The sequence below is a fragment of the Pogoniulus pusillus genome, chromosome 9 (assembly GCF_015220805.1).
Source record: "Pogoniulus pusillus isolate bPogPus1 chromosome 9, bPogPus1.pri, whole genome shotgun sequence".
NCBI classification, from domain to species: Eukaryota; Metazoa; Chordata; class Aves; order Piciformes; family Lybiidae; genus Pogoniulus; species Pogoniulus pusillus.
The window spans coordinates 39,385,763-39,409,578 of NC_087272.1; the positions used below are offsets into that span (position 1 = coordinate 39,385,763).

The window sequence follows — 23,816 nt, forward strand, 5'->3', positions numbered from 1 at the left end:
GTCTGGTTGGTTGGGCAGGGCTGGGTGCTAGGTTGGGCTGGCTGAGCTTGGAGCTCTCTTCCAGCCTGCTTGGTTCTATGATTCATTTGCCACTTATTACTATGTGAAGAGCCTCATTAAACTGATCCTTCACCTCGTGGGAAGAGCAAGGAGGTTACAGAAAGGTAAGCAGCAGTAATAGGTGGTGCTAAGGGTAGCAGTGAGAAGCCAATAAACCACATCAGATGCTGACCTCAATTACCACTGCCATGCACTCTCATTTGAGCAGCAGTATCAAGTGACTGCTACAGCACAGTTCAAGCCCAGAGCTCTGTTTTCAAGGGGTGCTGGTGACAGTTGTGTTTTCAAAGCAAACAATTAGAGGCAACAAATCAGGATACCAAGTTGAAACGTGGCCCCCCGAGGATGTCACGATCCTGAGCTTGAGCCCTGGGATAAACACGGTGCTGCTACAGCTCTCCTCAGGTCAGATGATAAACAGGTGGAACCTGCAGGCTGCAAACCCTGCCAGGAGGGCAGCAAACAGCTCCAGCTGGGCTGCCACAGGCCCTCTCCCGGTTTATAAAGGCAGATAATAGAAGACACTCACTGAGCAGCAGGCTTAACCTTTGAGGTTAGAAAGTTCAAACCAATTTGCTGAGAGAAGCTAAAGGCTTCTATTTAACATGGCTCAGGAAGGGTCTGGGCAAGCAGAGGGGCCTGGGCTAACAGAAACTCCTGCAGTCAAGAACAGCCTTTGTGGTGAGTCACTCAGGCTGCAGTGAAATGGGTTGAGGTGCTGGAAGGTGTGGAGAGAAGGGCAGCAAGGCTGGGGAGGGGCCTGGAGCAGAGCCCTGTGAGGAGAGGCTGAGGGAGCTGGGGGGGTGCAGCCTGCAGCAGAGGAGGCTCAGGGCAGAGCTCATTGCTGTCTGCAGCTGCCTGCAGGGAGGCTGTAGCCAGGTGGGGTTGGGCTCTGCTGCCAGGCAGCCAGCACCAGAAGAAGGGGACACAGCCTCAAGCTGTGCCAGGGCAGGTCTAGGCTGGATGTGAGGAGGAAGTTCCTGGCAGAGAGAGTGATTGGCATTGGAATGGGCTGCCCAGGGAGGTGGTGGAGTGGCCGTGGCTGGAGGTGTTTCAGAGGAGTCAGGATGAGGCACTTAGTGCCAGGGGTTAGCTACTGAGAAGGGTCAGGGGCTGGGCTGGGCTGGCTGATCCCAGAGGTCTCCTCCAGCCTGGCTGCTCTGTGACCCTGTGAAAGCCACACATGGAGGCAGCACACAGCAGCCTGCTTTGTGCTTCACCGCAGTTCCTGCTGCTGCCACCTCTCCCTTCTCCATGCCAAGGGCTTGTTCATCCCAGAGGACCAGGGTGGGCTGAATGTCTCTGCTGAGGCCACGACTCTCTTTTCCTTCTCTTCTCACTCAGGCCATGGAAGCTCAGCGCTCCCCTCCCGCTTGCCAGAGCAGGGCCAGCTTTGCAGGCAAAGGGTTGAAGGCAGGACAGCTACTCCAGCAGTAAGGACTGCAGGGCTGCAGCTGAGAAAGGGCTGCCTGTCCTGAAATAGACTGGAGGGGATCAGTGCTGGGACCACGTTTCCGTGTGAACCTCTGACTTTTATAAATAGCAGAGCCTCTTTCCTTTCAGATCCCAAGCTTACCTTCCTCCTCTGCCTTGTTGCTTCCTTTAGCTGCCCTGGGAGGGGACTGCTGCTTTGCAGGGAGAAGCCAGAGTCATTGTTGTCTAATTTGTCTTGGGGTTTGCTTTGGTTTTTCCCCTGCAGACACTCTCCCCTGGGCTTCAAAAGCTGTGAGACCCGAGAAAGGTAATTTCTCTGCCCATGCTTTGTGAGCTCCTGCAGAGGCAGCAGCAAGGAGGAGAGGCTGAGGGACCTGGGGCTGCTTAGTGTGGGGAAGAGAAGACTGAGAGGGGATCTAATCAATGTCTATAACCCTCTGAGGGGTGGGGGTCAGAAGGGGGGGACAGGCTCTGCTCACTGCTCCCTGGGATAGGACAAGCAGCAATGGATGGAAGCTGCAGCACAGGAGGTTCCAGCTCAGCACAAGGGGCAACTTCTTGACTGGAAGGGTCCCAGAGCCCTGGCACAGGCTGCCCAGAGAGGCTGTGGAGTCTCCTTCTGTGGAGCCTTTCCAGGCCTGTCTGGATGTGTTCTGTGTGCCCTGAGCTGGATTGTGTGGTCCTGCTCTGGCAGGGGGCTTGGACTGGATGAGCTCTTTGGGTCCATTCCAACCCCTGACATCCTCTGATCATAGAATCATAAAATGGTTTAAGTTAGAAGGGACCTCAAAGATCATCCAGTTCCAAACCTCCACCACAGGCAGGGGGACCTAGAACAGGTCCTATGGCTGAGTTCAAATCCAAGGTGAAATGCTCCTGAATTTTTTGTGAGGGCAGACTTTTACCCAGTGCCTTTTGCAATGTGGTGTTCCCCACAGAGAGGTGGTTTGCATGAGGACAAAATCCACTGAACCTCGGGGAAAACCCATTTGAAAGGAGTATTCAGTGACTGTGGCAAGTAGTGGGCTGAGAGGAGCTGAAGCTGAGGCAGCAGTGCCCAGGTGGGCAGCAGAGCCAATGGCATCCTGGGCTGGCTCAGGAGCAGTGTGGGCAGCAGGACAAGGGAGGTTCTTGTGCCCCTGTGCTCAGCACTGCTCAGGCCAGCCCTGGAGTGCTGTGTCCAGTTGTGGGCTCCTGAGTTGCAGAGAGCTGTTGAGGTGCTGGCAGGTGTGGAGAGAAGGGCAGCAAGGCTGGGGAGGGGCCTGGAGCACAGCCCTGTGAGGAGAGGCTGAGGGAGCTGGGGGGGTGCAGCCTGCAGCAGAGGAGGCTCAGGGCAGAGCTCATTGCTGCCTGCAGCTGCCTGCAGGGAGGCTGTAGCCAGGTGGGGTTGGGCTCTGCTGCCAGGCAGCCAGCAACAGAAGAAGGGGACAGAGTCTGAAGCTGTGGCAGGGCAGGTCTAGGCTGGATGTTAGGAGGAAGTTCCTGGCAGAGAGAGTGATTGGCATTGGAATGGGCTGCCCAGGGAGGTGGTGGAGTCCCCATGCCTGTAGGGAAGGGAGGACTCCTCCTGTTTGAGAGGAGTCAGGATGAGGCACTCAGGTCCAGGGGTTAGTTAATGAGAAGGGTTAGGTGCTAGGTTGGACTCGATGATCCTGGAGGTCTCTTCCAGCCTGCTTGATTCTGTGACCACAGCTTGTTTCTTTCCTTTATTAGCTACCTCTTTACACTCAACTTACGTTTTTCTGAGTCTTAGGGAGTAAAGAAGAAAGAGAAGAGTAAACAGTTGGAGTTCTTCACCGAGCTTGTGTGGAAATACAGGATGCATATATTTAGCAGCAGTCAATCTGCTGAGAATGAGGAGGAAGCTCTCAGTTCCTGAGCCTGCAGTAGATTTCCTCTGCACGACTTGTCAGCAGCCTGCTGGGGCTGAGGACGTTCTGACTGTGTGCTTGAAATGTCAGGAATGTGGTGTTTGTTTGTAGCCCTCGGCCACAAATCAGGGTCTAAAGCCTCTCTCTCACCCAGAGCGGAGAGCCTCTCACTCCCTGAGCATCTTCCTGGCCCCTCTGCAGCCTTCTTGCAGCCTCCTTCAGGTCCTGGCAGGCTGCTATTAGGTCTGCCTGGAGCCTTCTCCTCCCCAGGCTGAGCACCCCCAGATCCCTCAGCCTGTGCTCAATAGCAGAGCTGCTCCAACCCCCTGAGCATCTTCCTGGCCCCTCTGCAGCCTTCTTGTACCCTCCTTCAGGTCCTGGCAGGCTGCTATTAGGTCTGCCTGGAGCCTTCTCCTCTCCAGGATGAGCACCCCCAGCTCCCTCAGCCTGTGCTCAATAGCAGAGCTGCTCCAACCCCCTGAGCATCTTCGTGGCCCCTCTGCAGCCTTCTTGCAGCCTCCTTCAGGCCCTGGAATGCTGAGGAGAGACTCTGTGGCCCTCTCTTCACTGTCTTAGGCATCTTCCTGCTCACACGAACCTCAATTCCAGCAGAATTAAAAAGACTCCCTCATAAAATGGCTCCAAATCTGGTCCCATAACATCCAGAGCAAAGTCTGTAGCCATCAGGGGCCTCCCCATTAGACAATATTGATTTCTCTTAATAGCCACATCATTAGGCTGAGATGCAAATTGCTAATTAAACTTAATAACCCTCTTGGAACACAGAAAGCTCAGTCTCATTAGCCCGAGAGCAGGCTGGGGGTGCCTGAAGCCATTGTTCTGATAGCATTCCCCAGCTCCCCATCAACAACTGCAGCACTCCAGCTGCACACTGCCTGCTGCTCTCTCACTTAACTAAGCAGTGATGTCAGCTGGATGCTGCCAGCTTCAGAGCTTTGTCAGCCCACATAAAGATGTCTCTCTGATTGTCATTTCAAGCCCACATGTAAGTGCACCCAAGGAAGCTCCACTGCTGAAGTTATCTCCTCGGGGCTCTGTTTCTGGGTAGCACCCAGAGTTTAAAGAGGGATTTTATTCCCCTGAGTCTTGGCTCAGTGAGTTAATTGATGAGACCAGGCCCTGCTTTCACTCTGCTCTGCTGCTCTGTGACACCTCCTCCTGTTGGAATCTCCAGCCCACACCTAAGGCAGCTGCTGGGCACTGGTCTCCATCATCTGCAGGATCAAACAAAGGTTGTGGTGCAGCAGGAATGAGGGATGGAAAACAAACTGCAATCTCCAGCCCCTGCTGAGCCTGGGAAGAGATTATGGCAATAACATCCTGGAAAGCAGAGAGAGGAAACATCACAAGCCCTGCTCAAGGCAGGTGTAGCCATGGACTGGCACAGCACACCCAGCAGTGCAAGAGCTTCCAGCACCCAACTGTGACTTGCATCCTTGCAGGAACCCTCTACTCTGCCCTGCTGAGGCCACATCTGGAGTGCTGTATCCAGTTCTGCCCCCCCAGTTCAAGGGGGACATAGAACTGCTTGGGAGAGTCCAGCACTGAGCCACAAAGAGGCAGAGGAAGTTGCATTTAAACATGATTCTGTGCCCCACCTAGATCACCCAGAGCAGATCACACAGCAGCACAGCCAGGCTGGGTTTGACTATCTCCAGAGAGGGAGACTCCACAGCCCCCCTGGGCAGCCTGTGCCAGGGCTCTGCCACCCTCACAGGGACAAAAATCCTCCTCCTGTTTAAATGAAGCTTCCTCTGCCTCAGCTGCCACCCAGTGCCCTTTGTGCTGCCCCTGGGCATCACCCAGCAGAGCCTGGCTCCAGCTCCTGCCACTCACCTGCACACATTGAGAACCACTGCTGAGGTCACCTCTCAGCTCCTCCTGTCCCAGCAGCACAGCCCCAGCTGCCTCAGGCTCTGCTCCTAACAGAGCTGTTCCATTCCCTTCAACATCTGTGTGGCTCTGTGATGGACTCTCTCCAGCAGTTCTGTGTCCCTCTTGAACTGGGGGGCCCAGAACTGGACACAGCACTGCAGATGTGGCCTCAGCAGGGCAGAGCAGAGGGGCAGGAGAACCTCTCTCCATCTACTCACCACAGCCCTTCTAATGCAGCCCACTGATGCTAGAGCTGGGCCTGGAGATTGAATGTGTTTATTCCTCCCCAGCCTTCAGAGAGCAGCAATCCCTCACCATAACCTGTCAGCCTACCAAGCTGATACTTCATAGACTCATGGAATGGTTTAGGTGGGAAGGGACCTCAAAGCTCAGCCACTTCCAACCCCCCAACATAGGCAGGGACACCTCCCACTAGAACAGGTTGCTCATGGCCTTATCCAACCTGGTTACTGAGCACCTCCAGGGAGGTTGTGGAGCACAGAATCACCCAATGTGATCACAGATCACATTGGGTGATTCTGTGCTCCACAACCTCCCTGGGCAACCTGTGCCAGTGCCTCACCACCCTCACTGTCAAGAACCCTTTCCCAACATCCAGTTTCCATCTCCCCTCTGCCAGTTTAAACCCCCTTCTGAGCCAAGTGGTGGCAGCCAGGGACTGCTGTCTAGACAGCCAGAACACTGAGCAGCACCAACCTGCTGCCTCCAACAGCTGATTGAACCTGGGTAGGGATCAGGCTTTACATTGTCTAGTTTTAGGGCAACAAATCCTGAGCTTCCCAAGCTTCCACTGCCCAGCTCCTTCCCTTTGCTGCCAAGGTCTTGGTCAGCACCACATGTTCCAAGCTCCTGCTATGCTTCCTGATGACCTCCTGGGATGTAACCAGCCCCAGTGTCACAGCAGTTGAAGAGCTGAGCACATTTACTATGACACAGAATGCAGCTCTCAGCCAGGCAGGATGAACATCCAGGGCTGAAGTCCAAAGGAATAGGTTTGCCTTGGTGAACTTCTATCCCTAATAAATTCATCAGTCAAGGAGGACAAAAGTGAACTTTGTTTTCCTTGCCCTGGTTGCTGCTTTGTGAGGTCCCAAGCTGTGAGGCAGCACAGGGAGGATGTGTACTCAAGCACCAGGGGTGAGGAGAGACCTCAGATGATTCACAGTTTGGGAAGGCTTCACACAAACCCAGCAGATTCCAGCTTTGAAGCTGAAGGCTGAGCAAGTTAGCCTGCTATGGCTTCCAGCCTTGGAGCCAACAGAGAGATGCAAGCAACAGCAAAGTTTTGTCCTCACTTCCAATAACTCTGTGATTGATCACAGAATCAACTTTAGAGGTTACAGAGTCGCAGAATGGTTTAAGCTGGAAAGGAGCTCCAAGCTCAGCCAGTTCCTACCCAACATAGGCAGGGACATCTCTCACTAGAACAGGTCACTCAAGGCCTCATCCAACCTGGCCTTGAACACCTCCAGGGAGGTTGTGGAGCACAGAATCACCCAATGTGATCAAGCTAGGCTGGGCTGGCTGAGCTTGGAGCTCTCTTCCAACCTGCTTGATTCTATGATTGGCCAGGGCTGGGTGCTAGGTTGGGCTGGCTGAGCTTGGAGCTCTCTTCCAACCTGCTTGATTCTATGATTGGCCAGGGCTGGGTGCTAGGTTGGGCTGGCTGAGCTTGGAGCTCTCTTCCAACCTGCTTGGCACTCTGATTCTATTCTAAAGAGGTCTGCTTGCAGCCCCCACCTCTAAATCCTCATCCTCTCAACAGAGTGAAAAGTTTTGGCTGTCCAAAGCGTGGTGCCCCTGGCAGTGCTACAGCCCAGCTTCCCCCCCACCCCTGATACAAAAAGGTGAACAGTACAATCTCCCTTAGATAATATAGATTTATATTTGAATATATTACATTTATTTCTACATAGAGAGGCTATAAATAGTGTATGTGCCTTCTATCCGTGGTTCCCAGCATGTGACAGCAGGGCAAAGTACAAACAACCCCCCAAAAAATATAAAAATACACCCTCCCCCCCCAAAAAATACAACAAACCCAACCCCCCCCCCCAAAAAAAAAAATCTCAGTAGAAATAGCTTTGCAGCTTTAAACCCTGGAGCCTGCACTGTGGCTGTCAGCAGAGCTCTGGCACTATGAGGGCGCAGGTAAGAGGTTGGCCAAGGCTTAGGCATGGTCATGGTCCTGCCACTCAGAGGAGTCAAAGCTGCCATGAAACCAGCCAGAGACTGGCAGGACTGTAATGGCCCAGAGCTCTGCTGCTGCACACAGGCTCCCAGGCTGCACAGTGGAAGCTGAGGGGAGGGGGGGGTGAGAAGGTCGAGTGCCCTTGGGATGCCCCACCGAGACCACAGGGCTCCCTGTGCTCCTAAGGCAGATTCTGCCCCTGTACCTGTCACTGCTCAGGCCACACCTGGAGTGCTGTGTCCAGTTCTGGGCTCCTGAATTGCAGAGAGCTGTTGAGGTGCTGGAAGGTGTGGAGAGAAGGGCAGCAAGGCTGGGGAGGGGCCTGGAGCACAGCCCTGTGAGGAGAGGCTGAGGGAGCTGGGGGTGTGCAGCCTGCAGCAGAGGAGGCTCAGGGCAGAGCTGATTGCTGCCTGCAGCTGCCTGCAGGGAGGCTGTAGCCAGGTGGGGTTGGGCTCTGCTGCCAGGCAGCCAGCAACAGAAGAAGGGGACAGAGGCTGAAGCTGTGCCAGGGCAGGTCTAGGCTGGATGTGAGGAGGAAGTTCCTGGCAGAGAGAGTGATTGGCATTGGAATGGGCTGCCCAGGGAGGTGGTGGAGTGGCCGTGGCTGGAGGTGTTGCAGCCAAGCCTGGCTGGGGCACTTAGTGCCATGGTCTGGTTGGTTGGGCAGGGCTGGGTGCTAGGTTGGGCTGGCTGAGCTTGGAGCTCTCTGCCAACCTGCTTGGTTCTGTGATTCTTGACCTGGCACTATGGAGCAGGTGTGTTCTCTGCAGCCCTTTTGGGCTAGCTCAGAAGCAGGCACAGCTAAAAGGTGCCAGAGGGAACCAAGGGTCATGCCCAGAGGTGCAGCATGCCCCTGGCACCCGTGCCTGAGCGCTCTGCCTTCTCCCTCCTGTCCAGCCTCACCACACGAGTCTCGCAAGCGAGCACAGCTCATGAGGTGTGGCACAGAAACTCTGCTGCGTGCCAAGGACAGAGACCATCGCTCCCCCGCCTATATTTAGCCCAGCCTATGTTTAGGCTCAGGCTATCAGCAAACGCCAAAGCCTTGAGCCGGAGGTTCCTTTCTGGTTTGTGTTGCTGCTTGTGGAGGTGCAAGCAAAGGGCAGACTGAGGAACAAGAAGCCAGCGCCGAGCTGCTTCCTTCCTGGAGTCCAGCCACGAGGGGAGAGGAACGCGAACCGCGGGGCAGGGCTGCGCCCCCTGACTCCGCACAGCCAGGCCCAGCGCGGCTGGACGCTGCGCGGCTGCCCGCGGCGGGCACTGCCTCTGCCGTCCCTCGGCCGCCGCTCCGCAGTCTCGGCCCCCAGCAGCAGGTTCCGAGTCCAACGCGCCCCGAGGCCCGGCGCAGGCGCTGCTGCCTCCGCTCCAGGGCAGCCAAGTGTCCTTTCCGCGTCCGGCAGCGCTGCCTCGCCGCCCATCGCCCCCAGGCTGCCAAAGGCACACGGCGGGGGCGCCGGAGCCGCCGGGCGCGGCTAGAGCGGGGGCGATGCGAGCGGCGGCGGCGCGGGGCCGGCGTGGGCCCGGCCGAGAGCGCGGCGGAGCGGCGGAGACGCCTCCCGGGCGCACAGCAGCTCGGCCTCCTCGCCGCAGCAGACGGCGGTGTCCATGTCGTCCGAGTGGTACCCCGACTGGTACCCGCTGGTCTGCATGGAGGCTTCCGACACGACGGACTCGTTGCTCTTGCTGGGCACCAGCGTGCTGCGGAAGGCAGGCAGAGACCGCGCTGAGAGCGCTGTGGGCAACGGCTGCTGCAGGCAGCCAGCGGCGTGAGCCCTGCCCGCACCTGCGTGAGCCCTGCCCCAGCTGTGCCAGCCCTGCCCGCACCTGCGTGAGCCCTGCCCCAGCTGTGCCAGCCCTGCCCGCACCTGCGTGAGCCCTGCCCCAGCTGTGCCAGCCCTGCCCGCAGCTGTGCCAGCCCTGCAAGCCTGTGTGAGCCCTGCCGGCAGCCGTGAGCCCTGCCCGCAGCTGCGTTCCACAGTCTGGAGAGGAGAAGGCTCCCAGGTGATCTTCTTGTGGCCTGCCAGCATCTGAAGGGGGCTACAAGAAAGCTGGGGAGGGACTTTTGAGGCTGTCAGCTAGTGACAGGAGTGGGGGGAATGGAGCAAAGGTGGAGGTGGGGAGAGTGAGGCTGGAGGTGAGGAGGAAGTTGTTGAGCAGGAGAGTGGTGAGAGGCTGGCAGGGGTTGCCCAGGGAGGTGGTTGAGGCCCCATGGCTGGAGGTGTTTGAGGCCAGGCTGGCTGAGGCTGTGGGCAGCCTGATCTAGTGTGAGGTGTTCCTGCCCATGGCAGGGGGACTGGAATTGGGTGATCCTTGTGGTCCCTTCCAACCCTGACTGATTCTATGATGCTGTGATTCTAAACACACAATCACTGAGGCTGGAAAAGGCCTCTAGGATCATCCACTCCAACCACACCCCAGCTACCATGACCACTAAATCTTATCCTTCAGCACCACAGCTACAGCTTCTGGAACACTTCCAGGGATGGTGACTCTACCACCTCAGAATCACAGTCACATGCAGGCTGGCAAAGCCCCTCACCATCACCCCATGGCACAGCTTCAGGCTGTGTCCCCTTCTTCTGTCCCTGGCTGCCTGGCAGCAGAGCCCAACCCCACCTGGCTACAGCCTCCCTGCAGGCAGCTGCAGGCAGCAATGAGCTCTGCCCTGAGCCTCCTCTGCTGCAGGCTGCACACCCCCAGCTCCCTCAGCCTCTCCTCACAGGGCTCTGCTCCAGGCCCCTCCCCAGCCTTGCTGCCCTTCTCTCCACACCTTCCAGCTCCTCAACAGCTGTCTGGAATTGGTTGCTGAGAAGCTGTTCCGAGGGCATACGTGAGCTCTCAGCAGCAGAGCACCACTGTGCTTCCTGTGAGCTGCACAGTGGAAGCTCTCTACAATGCTCTCAAAATATACCCAGGCACATCCTGAAACCTCGAGAGTCAGTTGGAGAAAAAAAAAAGGCAGGGGGGAGGGGAAAAAAGTGTTCTTTGTCATCACAGACAGATCCTCACAACTGAGTTCAGTTGTGTGCCCCAGCTCAGGTCCTTCAAGGGAACTGAGGGGAGATTTAGATTAGATATTACAGAATCACAGAACCAAGCAGGCAGGAAGAGAGCTCCAAGCTCAGCCAGCCCAACCTAGCACCCAGCCCTGCCCAACCAACCAGACCATGGCACTAAGTGCCCCAGCCAGGCTTGGCTGCAACACCTCCAGCCACGGCCACTCCACCACCTCCCTGGGCAGCCCATTCCAATGCCAATCACTCTCTCTGCCAGGAACTTCCTCCTCACAGCCAGCCTAGACCTGCCCTGCCACAGCTTCAGACTCTGTCCCCGTCTTCTGTTGCTGGCTGCCTGGCAGCAGAGCCCAACCCCACCTGGCTACAGCCTCCCTGCAGCCTGAAAGGAAGACATTCTTCAACATGAGGGTGGTGAGACCCTGGCACAGGTTGCCCAGGGAGGTGGTGGAAGCCTCATCCCTGGCTGTTTTTAAGGCCAGGCTGGATGTGGCTCTGGACAACCTGATCTAGTGGAAAGTGTTTCTGCCCATGGCAGGGGGATTGGAGCTGGATGATCTTTGAGGTCCCTTCCAGCCCTGACAGCTCTGTGATACTGTGATTCAAGGGTGCTTGGGGAGCTTTAGATTGGATATTAGGAAAAGATTTTTGGTGGAGAGAAGAGTGGTCAGGGACTGGAATGAGCTGCCCAAGGAGGTGGTGCATTCACCCAGCCTGGATGTGTTTCAGGGTGGTTTGGATGTGGTGCTTGGGGCTATGGTTTAAGGTCAGTCTGACAGAGTAGGGCTCTAGGCTGGGCTTGGTGATCCTGAGGGGCTTTGCCAACCTGCCTGTGTCTGTGTGATTCTGTGTGATGCTTTTGCAGCTCTTCAGTGTAAGTCCTGTCTGCTGGCTGATGCTTCCAGCAGCAGCATTACCTCTCCTCTCCTGGTACCAGCTGTGGATTAGCAGCCCTGCAGTGCCCCATTTGCCTTTGTGTGTTTAGAAATACAGCAGGGAAAGATTTTTCTCATCTAAAAAAGCTTTTGCAGACTGATCAGTCTCCTGCCACGCTGCAGGCAGAAGACCACGTTCAAGTCTTTGTGCCTTACCTGAAGGGTATTTGCACTTGTTTGTCACTCTCTTCCAACGTCTTCAGCTCTTCTGATGCAAGAACCATCCCACTGTCTGTCTGGTTTTCCTGAAAAGGGGTGAAAATTAAGTGGAAAGGGGTAAAAATAATCATAGTAATAAAAAAAATACACTCTGCAGCCCTCACAGGGTCACAGAATGAACCAGGTTGGAAAAGACCTCTAGGATCATCCAGTCCAACCTAGCACCTAACCCTTCTCATTAACTAACCCAGGGCACTAAGTGTCTCATGCAGCCTCCTCTTTGACACCTCCAGGCACGGCCACTCCACCACCTCCCTGGGCAGCACATTCCAATGCCAATCACTCCTGATGTGAAGAACTTCCTAACATCCAGCCTGAACCTGCCCTGGTGCAGCATGAGGCTGTGACCTCTTGTTCTGTCACTGGATGTCTTCTCCAACACAGGAAGGACATGGACCTGATGGAGTGGGTCCAGGAGGAGGCCAAGAAGATGATAAGGGGCTTGGAGCAGCTCTGCTATGAAGACAGGCTGAGGGAGCTGGGGATATGCAGTCTGGAGAAGAGAAGGTTCCAGGCAGACCTAACAGCAGCCTGCCAGAACCTGAAAGGGGCTACAAGAAGGCTGCAGAGAGACTGTTTGCAGAGGTCTGCAAGGACAGGATGAGGGCAATGGCTTCAAACTAGAGCAGAGCAGATTGAGATTGGATGTTAGGAACAAGTTCTGCACCATGAGGGTAGTGGAACACTGGGACAGGTTGCCCCAGGCGGTGTTTGGGGGCCCATTCCTGGAGATATTCTAGGTGAGGCTGGACAGGGCTGTGGGCAGCCTGATCTAGTTGAGGATGTCCCTGCTGAGTGCAAGGGGTTGGACTGGAGGAGCTTTAGAGGTCCCTTCCAGCCCAGCCCATTCTGTGTTCCACAGAACCAAAACAACCCCCCCCAAGCAAACAAACAATCCCTAAGGCCCAACCACCCAAGCAAAAAAAACCTCCAACACCCATAGGAGGGAAAGCCACAGCCAGGGCAGCCAAACTCACCTCTTGAACAACTCTTACAGTGGTTACCAGTGGGACATCTTCAAAGGTCTTGACGCTCACAGGGCGGCTTTTTCTTTTGCTACCTTGTCGGTACTGACTGCAGAGAAACCAACACACAACCAGGGTTCATGTCCACCCTCCACAGCTTGGCTGCAAACAGCACCACCAGAGCAGAATCCTTTGATCTCTCCGCAGAGGAGCTAAGGCCTTTTGTCAAAACACATTATGCAAAGCTCAAACTATCCAGCTAAGTGAAAAGGACCAAACAGGCCTAGAGAGTGGCATGTTCCTGACCCCCTGCTCCTGGCAGCCTCCATCTCTGAGCAGAGCCTGAGAGCTGGCTCTGAGAACACAGCTCCTCTCCTCAGTTGCTCTGGAAGGCTTCACTTCCTGCAAGCCTCTCTTAGAAGTATAACAAACAGAGGAGCCTGGAGCACAGACAAGTGCCTCTGCCTTTGGACCACACTTCTGAGACCCCCGGCTGGACCTGGGACAACAACAGCAGAGTGACGCCTTGAAGCTGTGGGGATCAGGACAGGGAGTGCTGCATCTGCCCTTGAAGGCTCTTCTCCAAAAGAAGCCCTCTGGTCAGGATGAGATCCATGAGAAATACTGCATAAAGAAACTAAAAGTGGACTTTGATGGAGGCAGGGCTGCAGCCAACAGAAACAGGCACCCTCAGCTCTCTGCCCAGGTGCTTATGGGATACACCAGGTGTTGTCCCAGTCAAACAGGAGTAACTGATGTTCCTAACTGGAGTGAGTTAAAACCCCTGGTAGTTAGAAGAGAAATCTGCAGCCAGCTGCAGCACAGAGCTGAGGACAGCCAGTTCCATGGGAATCCTATCCCCAGGGAAGCAGTGGATTGCCTTCCATTAGAGAGTTTTGGAAGGGGGCTGGGCCACCTCATTTTTAAACCCTACTGTTACCTAGAAAGCTTGCACCAGATGATCCTTGGGGTCCCTTCCAACCTGGCATCCTGTGATTCTGTGGTTAGGTAGGAAGGGACCTCAAAGATGATCTAGTTCCAACCCCTCTGTCATAGGCAGGGCAGGGGTTGAATCTCAACTAGATTCAGCTGATCAAAGCCTCATTTCCCAGCTTTCAGGCTGGCTGTGCTGAGTCCTGCCTGTCATAGAATCAACCAGGTTGGAAGAGACCTCCAAGCTCATCCAGTCCAACCTAGCACCCAGCCCTATCCAGTCAACCAGACCATGGCACCAAGTGCCTCATCCAGGCTTTGCTTGAACACCTCCAGGCACGGCCACTCCACCACCTCCCTGGGCAGCCCATTCCAATGCAAATCACTCTCTCTGCCAACAACTTCCTAACAACATCCAGCCTAGACCTACCCCAGCACAGCCTGAGACTGTGTCCCCTTGTTCTATTGCTGGTTGCCTGGGAGAAGAGGCCACCCCCCACCTGGCTACAATGTCCCTTCAGGTAGTTATCTCCAAGTTTCAGTCCCTTCCCTCTTGTCCCATCCCTGCAAGCCCTTGTGAAAAATCTCTTCCTGGAACTGGATTAGTAAAATCTTTTGTTACTGCATTTTGAAGCACCAGAGCAAATATAATATTCTTGTGGAGTTTGTTTTAAATGAAAATACAACACCAGGGGAGTGAGGAGGAGGAAAAATCTCAGGATCACAGCTCACAGGGTACTAGGGGTTGGAAGGGACCCAAGGAGATCATCCAGTCCAACTCTGCCAGAGCAGGACCATACAATCCAGCTCAGGGCACACAGGAACACATCCAGACAGGCCTGGAAAGGCTCCAGACAAGGAGACTCCACAGCCTCTCTGGGCAGCCTGTGCCAGGGCTCTGGGACCCTTCCAGGCAAGAAGTTGCCCTTGTGCTGAGCTGGAACCTCCTGTGCTGCAGCTTCCATCCATTGCTGCTTGTCCTATGCCAGGGAGCAGTGAGCAGAGCCTGTCCCCCCTCCTGACCCCATCCCTCAGATGTTTATAAACACTGACAGATCCCATCTCAGTCTTCTCCAGACTAAGCAGCCCCAGGTCCCTCAGCCTCTCCCCACCAGGCAGTGCTGCAGTCCCCTCATCATCCTCATGGCCCTCCCTTGGACTCTCTCCAGCAGATCCTTTGGATATTGCCTGCAGACTCTACAGACACCTTCTTATCTCTATGGGGCAGGTTAAATATGGAGCAAGCAGCTGAAGCCTTTTCCTTTCACGAACAAAACCTGCCCAGGGGCCCCAGTAGGATGTCAGCCCTATAAAATACCTCATTCCTGCTGTGTTGTCATAATGGAATTTAGGATCACAGACTTCCTCTTCCTCCCTACAGGAAGCAGGTGAAGTTGGGAGTGAGAGACCTGAATCCTCTTCCATATTGAGCGATACTGACAGAGGAAGGACAACGTAGTCTTTACCATCCTGTGGAGTGCAGGGAAAGAACAGCAACCATTAGCTAGGTTATGGAGGCAGAAAGGCTGACAGACATGTCCAGTCCTACAGAGCTAACCTGGATCTTTTAGTACAGAGTCAATCATAGGATTGCTTCAGTTGGCAAAGACCTCTAAGAGCACAGGATCACTCAGGGCTGGAAGGGACCACAAGGAGCAGCCAGTTCCAACCCCCTGCCATGCCCAGGGACACCCTACCCTAGAGCAGGCTGCACACAGCCTCAGCCAGCCTGGCCTCAAACACCTCCAGCCATGGGGCCTCAACCACCTCCCTGGGCAACCCCTGCCAGCCTCTCACCACTCTCCTGCTCAACAACTTCCTCCTCACCTCCAGCCTCACTCTCCCCACCTCCACCTTTGCTCCATTCCCCCCACTCCTGCCACTCCCTCACAGCCTCAAAAGTCCCTCCCCAGCTTTTTTGTAGCCCCCTTCAGATGCTGGAAGGCCCCAAGAAGGTCCCCTGGGAGCCTCCTCTGCTCCAGCCTGCACAGCCCCAACTCTTTCAGTCTGTGCTCACAGCAGAGCTGCTGCAGCCTCTCAGCACCCTCCTGGCCCTGCTCTGGACACTCTCCAGCATCTCCACAGCCCTCTTGTAATATCAAGTCCAACCACTGCCCTAGCACCACTGTGGCCATTAAACCATGTCCCCAAGTGCCATGTCTACATGTCTGGGTTTTTTTAACACCTCCAGCCACGGCCACTCCACCACCTCCCTGGGCAGCCCATTCCAATGCCAATCACTCTCTCTGACAACAACTTCCTCCTCACATCTGCCCCCAGCACAACTTGTGTCCCCTTGTTCTGCTGCTGATTGCCTGGGAGAAGAGACCAACCCCACCTGGCTGCAGCCTCCCTTCAGGATCCTTGAGGTCCCTTCCAGCCCTGATAATTCTATGCTCCTGTGGTTCTGCCTTCTCCCTACCAAAGCATTCCCTGACTGCCAGGCAGTGAAGGAAGCCCAACAGCTCCAGTGGACAATACCCAGCTGTGGGACTTCGTGGTGGCTGGCAGCACAGGAAGGGTTCAGCTCAGAGCATGACAGACTATTATGGGTTAGAAGTGACCTCCAAAGCTCAGCCAGCCCAACCCCCCTGCCAGAGCAGATCCCCTAGAGCAGGTCACACACAGGATCGCATCCAGTTGGGTTTTGAATGTCTCCAGAGAAGGAGACTCCACAGCCCCCCGGGCAGCCCATTGCAGGGCTTTGTCACCCAGCTGGTGGCTTTAGCAACCACAGAGCAGACTGCAGGTACCTGACGGACGTTGGCTTGCAGTAAATTGCCCAGGTGCTCCACCAGCTCTGAGAAAGTTGGTCTCTGCTTGGGGTCTCCATGCCAGCAATCCAGCATGGTTTGGTACCTGGAAGGACAAAGCCCATTAAAACATCACAGAATCACAGACACAGGCAGGCTGGCAAAGCCCCTCAGGATCACCACAGCCAACCTAGAGCCCTACTCTAGAAGATTCATCTTAAACCATCTCCCTAAGCACCACAAAATCTCAGCAGGGAGCTCCCACTGCTGTTGCCGTGAGGTAAATGTGAGCAGGGGGAAGAAGAGCAGGCTCACATTTCTGGTGTTGTGTAGTCTGGAGCCCTCATTCTTGTGCCTTCCTTCAGTCTCCTGCAAAAGTCTTCATCTATTTTCACTCCTGGGTATGGTGAGGCTCCTAAAATGAGAGCAACAGGAACTTCAGTGCTTCAGATTCTGCAGCTCTGGGAGCAAAGCATTTGGGTTAATAAGGTAATTGTGTGCATTTAGCTGTGCAAACAGCTTCTAGCTGTGATGGGAATGAGTAAATGAGGCACATCCTCACATGCTGATACTGGGTGAAGAAGCATTTCAAATCCAGGATCCTACACAGAATCAGTCAGGGTTGGCAGGGACCACAAGGAGCAGCCAGTTCCAACGCCCTGCCATGGGCAGGGACACCTCACACTAGAGCAGGCTGCACACAGCCTCAGCCAGCCTGGCCTTAAACACCTCCAGGGATCAGGCTTCCACCACCTCCCTGGGCAACCCCTTCCAGGCTCCAACCACTCTCATGCTCAACAACTTCTTCCTCACATCCAGGCTGAATCTCCCCATTTCTAGCTTGGTTCCATTCCCCCCAGTCCCAGCACTCCCTGACAGCTTAAAATGTCCCTCCCCAGCTTTCCTGTAGCTCACTTCAGATCCTGCAAGGCCACAAGAAGGTCACCTGGGAGCCTTCTCCCCTCCAGACTGCACAGCCCCAACTGCCTCAGTCTCTCCTCACAGCAGAGCAGCTCCAGCCCTCTGAGTATCCTCATGGCCCTTCTCTGGCCACATTTGTAAGGAAAATGGAGCCTTTTGTTTTGATGGAGGAAATAAACAGGAGACCTCTTCTGGTGGGAGATGTCCCTGCCCACTGCAGGAGGTTGGAACTGGATGAGCTTTGAGGTTCCCTTCCAACTTAAACCATTCTATGATTCAATGATATGGAGTCCTGTGTGCAGTTCTGCAGCCCCCAGCACAAGCAGGACATGGAAGTGTTGGAGCCAGTGCAGAGGAGGCCACCAAGATGCTGAGAGGGCTGCAGCAGCTCTGGTGTGAGCACAGGCTGAGAGAGTTGGGGCTGTGCAGCCTGGAGAGGAGAAGGCTTCCAGGAGACCTTGGAGTGGCCTTGCAGTGTCTGAAGGGGGCTCCAGGAAGGCTGGGGAGGGACTATTGACAAGGTCTGGTAATGACAGGATGAGGAGGAATGGGTTTGAAGTGGCAGAGGGGAGATAGAAAGTGGATGTTAGGAAGAAGTTGTTTGCAGTGAGGGTAGTGAGACACTTGGACTGTTAGCTTTAGATGCTGTCATTTCCACTTAAGATGGCTCAGTAAAATGAAAGTGACTCACCTAGTGAAAATATTTCCCACAGCAGAACTCCAAAGGACCACACATCACTCTGGATGGTGTAGACTCGATCAAAAATGGTCTCTGGTGCCATCCATTTGAGGGGCAGCCTGGCCTGGAAGCATCCCCATAGCAAAAATGAATCAGTTTAACCAAACACTGAGTTCCCAAAACCCACTCAAGGACCACACATTGCTCTGGATGGTGTAGACTCAGTCAAAAATGGTCTCTGGTGCCATCCATTTGAGGGGCAGCCTGGCCTGGAAGCATCCCCATGGCAAAAAGGAATCAGTTTAGTCAAACACTGAGTTCCCACAACCCATTCAAGGGAACTGCACAAAGGAGTGTGCCTGATCTCTCTCAAACACCAAAGAAGCTGCAACTCACATCTCCTTTCCTGACGTAGTCTGGGTCTTTGTAGATGTCCCGAGCCAAGCCGAAGTCACAGATCTTGACCACGTTGTTGTCTGACAGGAGGATGTTGCGAGCAGCCAGGTCCCTGTGGATGCACTGCAAGGAGAAGCAAACAACCTCAGGCTGCTGCCTGCTGCCGCTGCCCTGCCCCGCGGGGCTGATCTCTTTCACACATGTGCTGTCCTACCCCCAGAGGCCACTCTCCAAACCTCGCAAGAAAAAGAGCCCTCAGTGTCAACAGTTGGTGATTTTTAAGTGCCTGTTTGATGGTCACAACTGATGTGGCTCGAGGGGACCTGTGTTCCCCAGTCCAAACACAGATCTGTTTACCCTCGGTGCAGAGAGGGCCTTTGAAGTTAGCTAAGGAATTGTTGTGAGGAGCTGACAGAAAGCAGGTTCAGCTCTGATTACCCTTAGAGTCACTAAGATTGACTCAAATCTGTGCCCCCCACTCCCTTTCTGAAGAACAGACCACGGTGAGAAACTGATTTGATTCCAACACAATCTGATCTTGACTACGGGGACAAAAGTCCACCTCTTTACCTACACAGGACAGCTTAGCCAGACACCAGGAACCACAGAATTAACCAGGGTGGAAAAGACCTCTGAGATCCTCCAGTCCAACCTCTCACCTAACACCTTCTCATTACCTAACCCATGGCAGCCTCCTCTTAACCACCTTCCAGGGATGGTGACTCCACCACCTCCCCGGGCAGCCCATTCCAATGCAAATCACTCTTTCTGCCAATCACTTCTTCCTAACATCCATCCTGAACCTGCCCTGGCACAAGTTTGAGGCTGCATCCTCTTGTTCTGAGACCCAAAGACTTCAAAGCTCAAACCTCAGGAGCTCGAAGTAAAAAAGAATAAAAGAAACAAATCAAGTTCCAAAGGTAGCTGCAGATTTGCTTCTGCTGTGGACCACAACTGCAGATGCTGCTGGAGGGGCGACCTGGCAAGAGGCTGCTGGAGGGCATACATCTAGGACCAAACCACAGGGAAGCACTTCTAGAAGGCCCAGATGCAGGTGAGATGCTACTGACTGCCAGGCTGCCTGTGGCAAGAAACTCTCCAAGGAGTGATCCATGAAATTTCCCTGCTGAGCACTGCCTCTCATCACAGTTCTCTTTCAATCCCACTGGACAAGTTACAGGCGACCTCCTCAGAGCACAGGATGACAGAATGTTAGGGGTTGGAAGGGACCCAAATTGATCACAGGCTCACAGGATGTCAGGGGCTGGAAGGGACCCAAGGAGATCATCCAGCCCAACCCCCCTGCCAGAGCAGGACCACACAATCCAGCTCAGGGCACACAGGAACACATCCAGACAGGCCTGGAAAGGCTCCACAGAAGGAGACTCCACAGCCTCTCTGGGCAGCCTGTGTCAGGGCTCTGGGACCCTTCCAGGCAAGAAGTTGCCCCTTGTGTTGAGCTGGAACCTCCTGTGCTGCAGCTTCCATCCATTGCTGCTTGTCCTACCACAGAGAGCAGATGCCTTTAGTGTAGCTTCAGTTGCCAGGGATCTGTCCCTAATTCCTTTAATCACCCCTGTAAGTCAGCTCCTCTCCTCCACCTGTTCAACCATTGTCCTCTGACTGTGCCCCATAAGCCTTATGGAGATGACTAAGGTTTGTGTCCATAAATGCAGGAGTTACAGAACCACACAGACACCTCCAGGCTGGCAAAGCCCCTCAGGAGCACCAAGCCCAACCTAGAACCCTGCTCTGCAAGATTCACCTTAAACCATAGCCCCAAGCACCACATCCAAACCACCCTGAAACACAGCCAGGCTGGGTGACTTCACCACCCCCCTGGGCAGCTCATTCCAGCCCCTGACCACTCTCTCAGTGAAAAACTTTCTCCTAATATCCAATCTAAACCTCCCCAGCCTCAGCTTGAGGCCATTCCCCCTTGTTCTGTCTCCAATTCCCTCTCTATTGTTTCCCTCTCTAGTGTTGAACGCTTGGGTATGTCTCCGGGCAAAGGGAAAGGGCTGCAGATGAGTACCAGTGCAAGGCTGAATGTGCTGTTTGCCCCCACAGACCTCCAGCACAACTTCCCCCAGGCAAATAAATAAGCTGCCACTCTTCCTGAGGGGCTGCTTACTTTGCGTGAAGCCAGGAACTCCATCCCTCTGGCCACCTGGAAGCTGTAACAGATGAGGTCCTCCATGGTCAAAGGGTTCTTGCAAAGGTCTTCAGGACCAGCTGTAAAGAATCAGATGACAGTGAAACGTGCCCCTTGGCACCTATTTCACCCCTAACTGCTTCTTGGGTAAAAGTCATCTGAACTTTAGGCCACCTAGGACTGGAAGAGCAAACACCCCTCTTTTTGGTGCTGTAATTATCACTAAGGACCCATCTGACACCAGGCCAGTGCTGTGTAAAATAGACCTTCAGATCATAGAATCAGTCAGGGTTGGAAGGGACCACAAGGAGCAGCCAGTTCCAACCTCCTGCCATGCCCAGGGACACCCTACCCTAGAGCAGGCTGCACACAGCCTCAGCCAGCCTGGCCTCAAACACCTCCAGCCATGGGGCCTCAACCACCTCCCTGGGCAACCCCTGCCAGCCTCTCACCACTCTCCTGCTGAAGATGCTGGGTTACAGACCTCAACCCTCCTCTCTTCTGTCCTATCAGTGGAAAGATTTGTAAAGCCAGTCCCACAGGAATCACAGAATCAATGAGGTTGGAAGAGACCTCTAGGACCATCCAGCCCAACCTAGCACCTAACCCTTCTCATTAACTGACCAGCCCATGGCACCGAGTGCCTCATCCATCCTCCTCGTAAACACCTCCAGGCACAGCCACTCCACCACCTCCCTGGGCAGCCCATTCCAGTGCCAATCACTCTCTCTGCCAGGAACTTCCTCCTCACAGTCAGCCTAGACCTGCCCTGCCACAGATTGAGGCTGTGTCCCCTTCTTCTGTCCCTGGCTGCCTGGCAGCAGAGCCCAACCCCACCTGGCTACAGCCTCCCTGCAGGCAGCTGCAGGCAGCAATGAGCTCTGCCCTGAGCCTCCTCTGCTGCAGGCTGCACACCCCCAGCTCCCTCAGCCTCTTCTCACAGGGCTGTGCTCCAGGCCCCTCCCCAGCCTTGCTGCCCTTCTCTCCACACCTTCCAGCACCTCAGCAGCTCTCTCTTGAATTCAGGAGCCCAGAACTGGACACAGCACTCCAGGGGTGGCTGAGTACAGGGGCAGAAGGACTGCCCTGCTCCCACTGCCCCTGGGCCAGCCCAGGATGCCGGTGTGTGGAGGCAGCTCTGAGAAGCACACAGTCCCCTTGGCCCCTCAGCAGAGCCCAGCAGAGGCAGGGGTCGCAGCAGCAGCCACATCCTACCTTCCTCCTCCTCCTCCAGGTCGCTGAGGGAGCGCTCCTCCAGGAAGCCGGAGCTGGCGGAGCTCTGGCTGCTGGTGATGCTGTCCAGCCGCTGCTTCAGCTCTGCCGCGGCCTCGCCCACGTCGTTGTCCCTGCCCTGCCGCGGCCTGCCGCTCTTGCTCTGGGAAAGCCAGGGCACGGGGGTGAGACGTCGGAAGCAGAGAGCATGCCAGGAGCATCCCTGGGAGAAGCAGCTATGCTCTGTGCTCCACGCACCCAAGCCGGTGCTGGTAGGGACACGCCAGGCTGGCACGGTGGCAGCACCAGCAAGCCCCATGCCGTGGGCACACAGCCTCATGAGCTCAAGGACACTCTGCCACCCCCCAGCATGGCATTAGTCTGCTCCCACACCCTCACAACCACCCCCCAGCAATGCCTCCACCTGCTGGGGAATAAAACACACTGTGGAGCTGCCCATGGTGCCAACCATCTACAAAGCACACACGGGCACAGAGAACACATCTGATGAGGAGCAACTGAGGGAGCTGGGGAGGGGCAGTGTGAGGAAGAAGAAGCTGAGGGCAGAGCTCATTGCTGTCTACAGCTACCTGAAAGGACACTGTGGAGAGGCTGCTGCTGGGCTCTGCTCACAGGGAACTGTAGACAGAACAAGGGGGAATGGCCTCAAGCTGAGGCTGGGGAGGTTCAGATTGGACATTAGGGGAAGGTTTTTCACTGAGAGAGTGGTCAGGGACTGGAATGAGCTGCCCAGGGAGGTGCTGGAGTCACCCAGCCTGGGTGTGTTTCAGGGTGGTTTGGATGTGGTGCTTGGGGCTATGGTTTAAGGTGAACCTTGCAGAGCAGGGTTCTAGGTTGGGCTTGGTGCTCCTGAGGGGCTTTGCCAGCCTGGAGGTGTCTGTGGTCCTGTGGATGTTGCCAACCTCCCTCTCATATACTCAAATCTCTTCGTAGTGCTACAGCTTCTGCCTCCTGCTGCTGCAAAGGGCCAAAAACCTCTACCTTGGCCAAAATTCTACCAGCCCTCAGAATCTTCCTTCTTTCTTTCTTTTCTTTTCTTCCTTTCTTTTCTTCCTTTCTTTTCTTCCTTTCTATTCTTCCTTCCTTTCTTTCCTTCTTTCTTTCTTCCTTCCTTTCTTTCTTTCTTTCTTTCTTTCTTTCTTTCTTTCTTTCTTTCTTTCTTTCTTTCTTTCTTTCTTTCTTTCTTTCTTTCTTTCTTTCTTTCTTTCTCTCTTTCTCATTATCTCCCTTTCTTTCTTTTTTCCTTCCTTCCTTCCTTCCTTCCTTCCTTCCTTCCTTCCTTCCTTCCTTCCTTCCTTCCTTCCTTCCTTCCTTCCTTCCTTCCTCTTTCTTTCTTTTCTCTGTATTCCTTCCTTCCTTTCTTCCTTTCTTTCTTTCCTTCTTCTCCTAAGCCACTGAATTCCTCTCAGAAGGATGCCAGCCACACTGGCTTCCTCCCCCACATTTCCCTTGTCTCCTGCTTCAGTCTGGTGACTTTTTCTCCCCTGGCAGGACTGGGTTTTGGTTTTTTTCTGTTGTCAGTCCCCATCCCCACCCATCCCCATCACTTATGTAAGCCAGGGTCAGCACCTTGGTGAAACCTTGCCTCTTCTTTCGAGGCCTCTCAGCTCTGTGTTTATCCCTTTCACCTCCCAAGAGGATGCAGTGAGTTGCCTTTGCCAATATCAAATAGCAAACAATGTCTCCAAGGAGAGAGAAGAAACAGCCCCCTGGGGAACCAGCAAGCAGCTTGAAGAAGTTCTCATCTGAACACTGCCACTGCAGGAACACTCAAGCCTACCAGCATGGCAGAGCACAGCCCAAAAGCTGTCCAAGTGGGGGGTATGGGGGATGCTGAGGGGCATCTTGATGGGGTCGGGGGTCATGGGGGGTGGGGGGCTGGGCTGGAACTGGTCCCTAATTGTCCCACCCCCTATTGGCCTCCATCAGCTCTTGGCACACAACCCTTGAGTGGCCCTCCCCAGAATTTCCTTGAGGCTAGGGGCATGTGTGGGGTGCTGGGGGCAGATTCTTCCCTTACTGGTCCCAACCCAAACCAGTCTATGAGACCTGAACTGGGTCTCATAGAGAAAAGGAGGCTGGTGGGAGACCTTCTGGCTCTCCCTGAAAGGAGGCTGGAGCCAGGTAGGGGTTGGGCTCT

General features: G+C 54.8%; 1 protein-coding gene across 1 annotated transcript in view; it reads right to left on the reverse strand.

Moving 5' to 3' along the window:
• Window positions 1-8,590: 8,590 nt before the first annotated feature.
• The window catches only part of KDR (kinase insert domain receptor), a 47,558-nt gene continuing 32,332 nt past the window's right edge, over window positions 8,591-23,816 (reverse strand). Inside the window, exons 21-30 of the mRNA XM_064149290.1 lie at window positions 21,659-21,818; window positions 20,423-20,523; window positions 18,289-18,411; window positions 17,905-18,016; window positions 16,608-16,707; window positions 16,293-16,398; window positions 14,858-15,009; window positions 12,619-12,715; window positions 11,579-11,667; window positions 8,591-9,171 (exon numbers count right to left, since the gene is read on the reverse strand). Of these exons, the coding sequence (XP_064005360.1) occupies window positions 8,946-9,171; window positions 11,579-11,667; window positions 12,619-12,715; window positions 14,858-15,009; window positions 16,293-16,398; window positions 16,608-16,707; window positions 17,905-18,016; window positions 18,289-18,411; window positions 20,423-20,523; window positions 21,659-21,818 (1,266 nt within the window). The 3' untranslated portion in view covers window positions 8,591-8,945. The remainder of the gene's footprint in view (window positions 9,172-11,578; window positions 11,668-12,618; window positions 12,716-14,857; window positions 15,010-16,292; window positions 16,399-16,607; window positions 16,708-17,904; window positions 18,017-18,288; window positions 18,412-20,422; window positions 20,524-21,658; window positions 21,819-23,816) is intronic.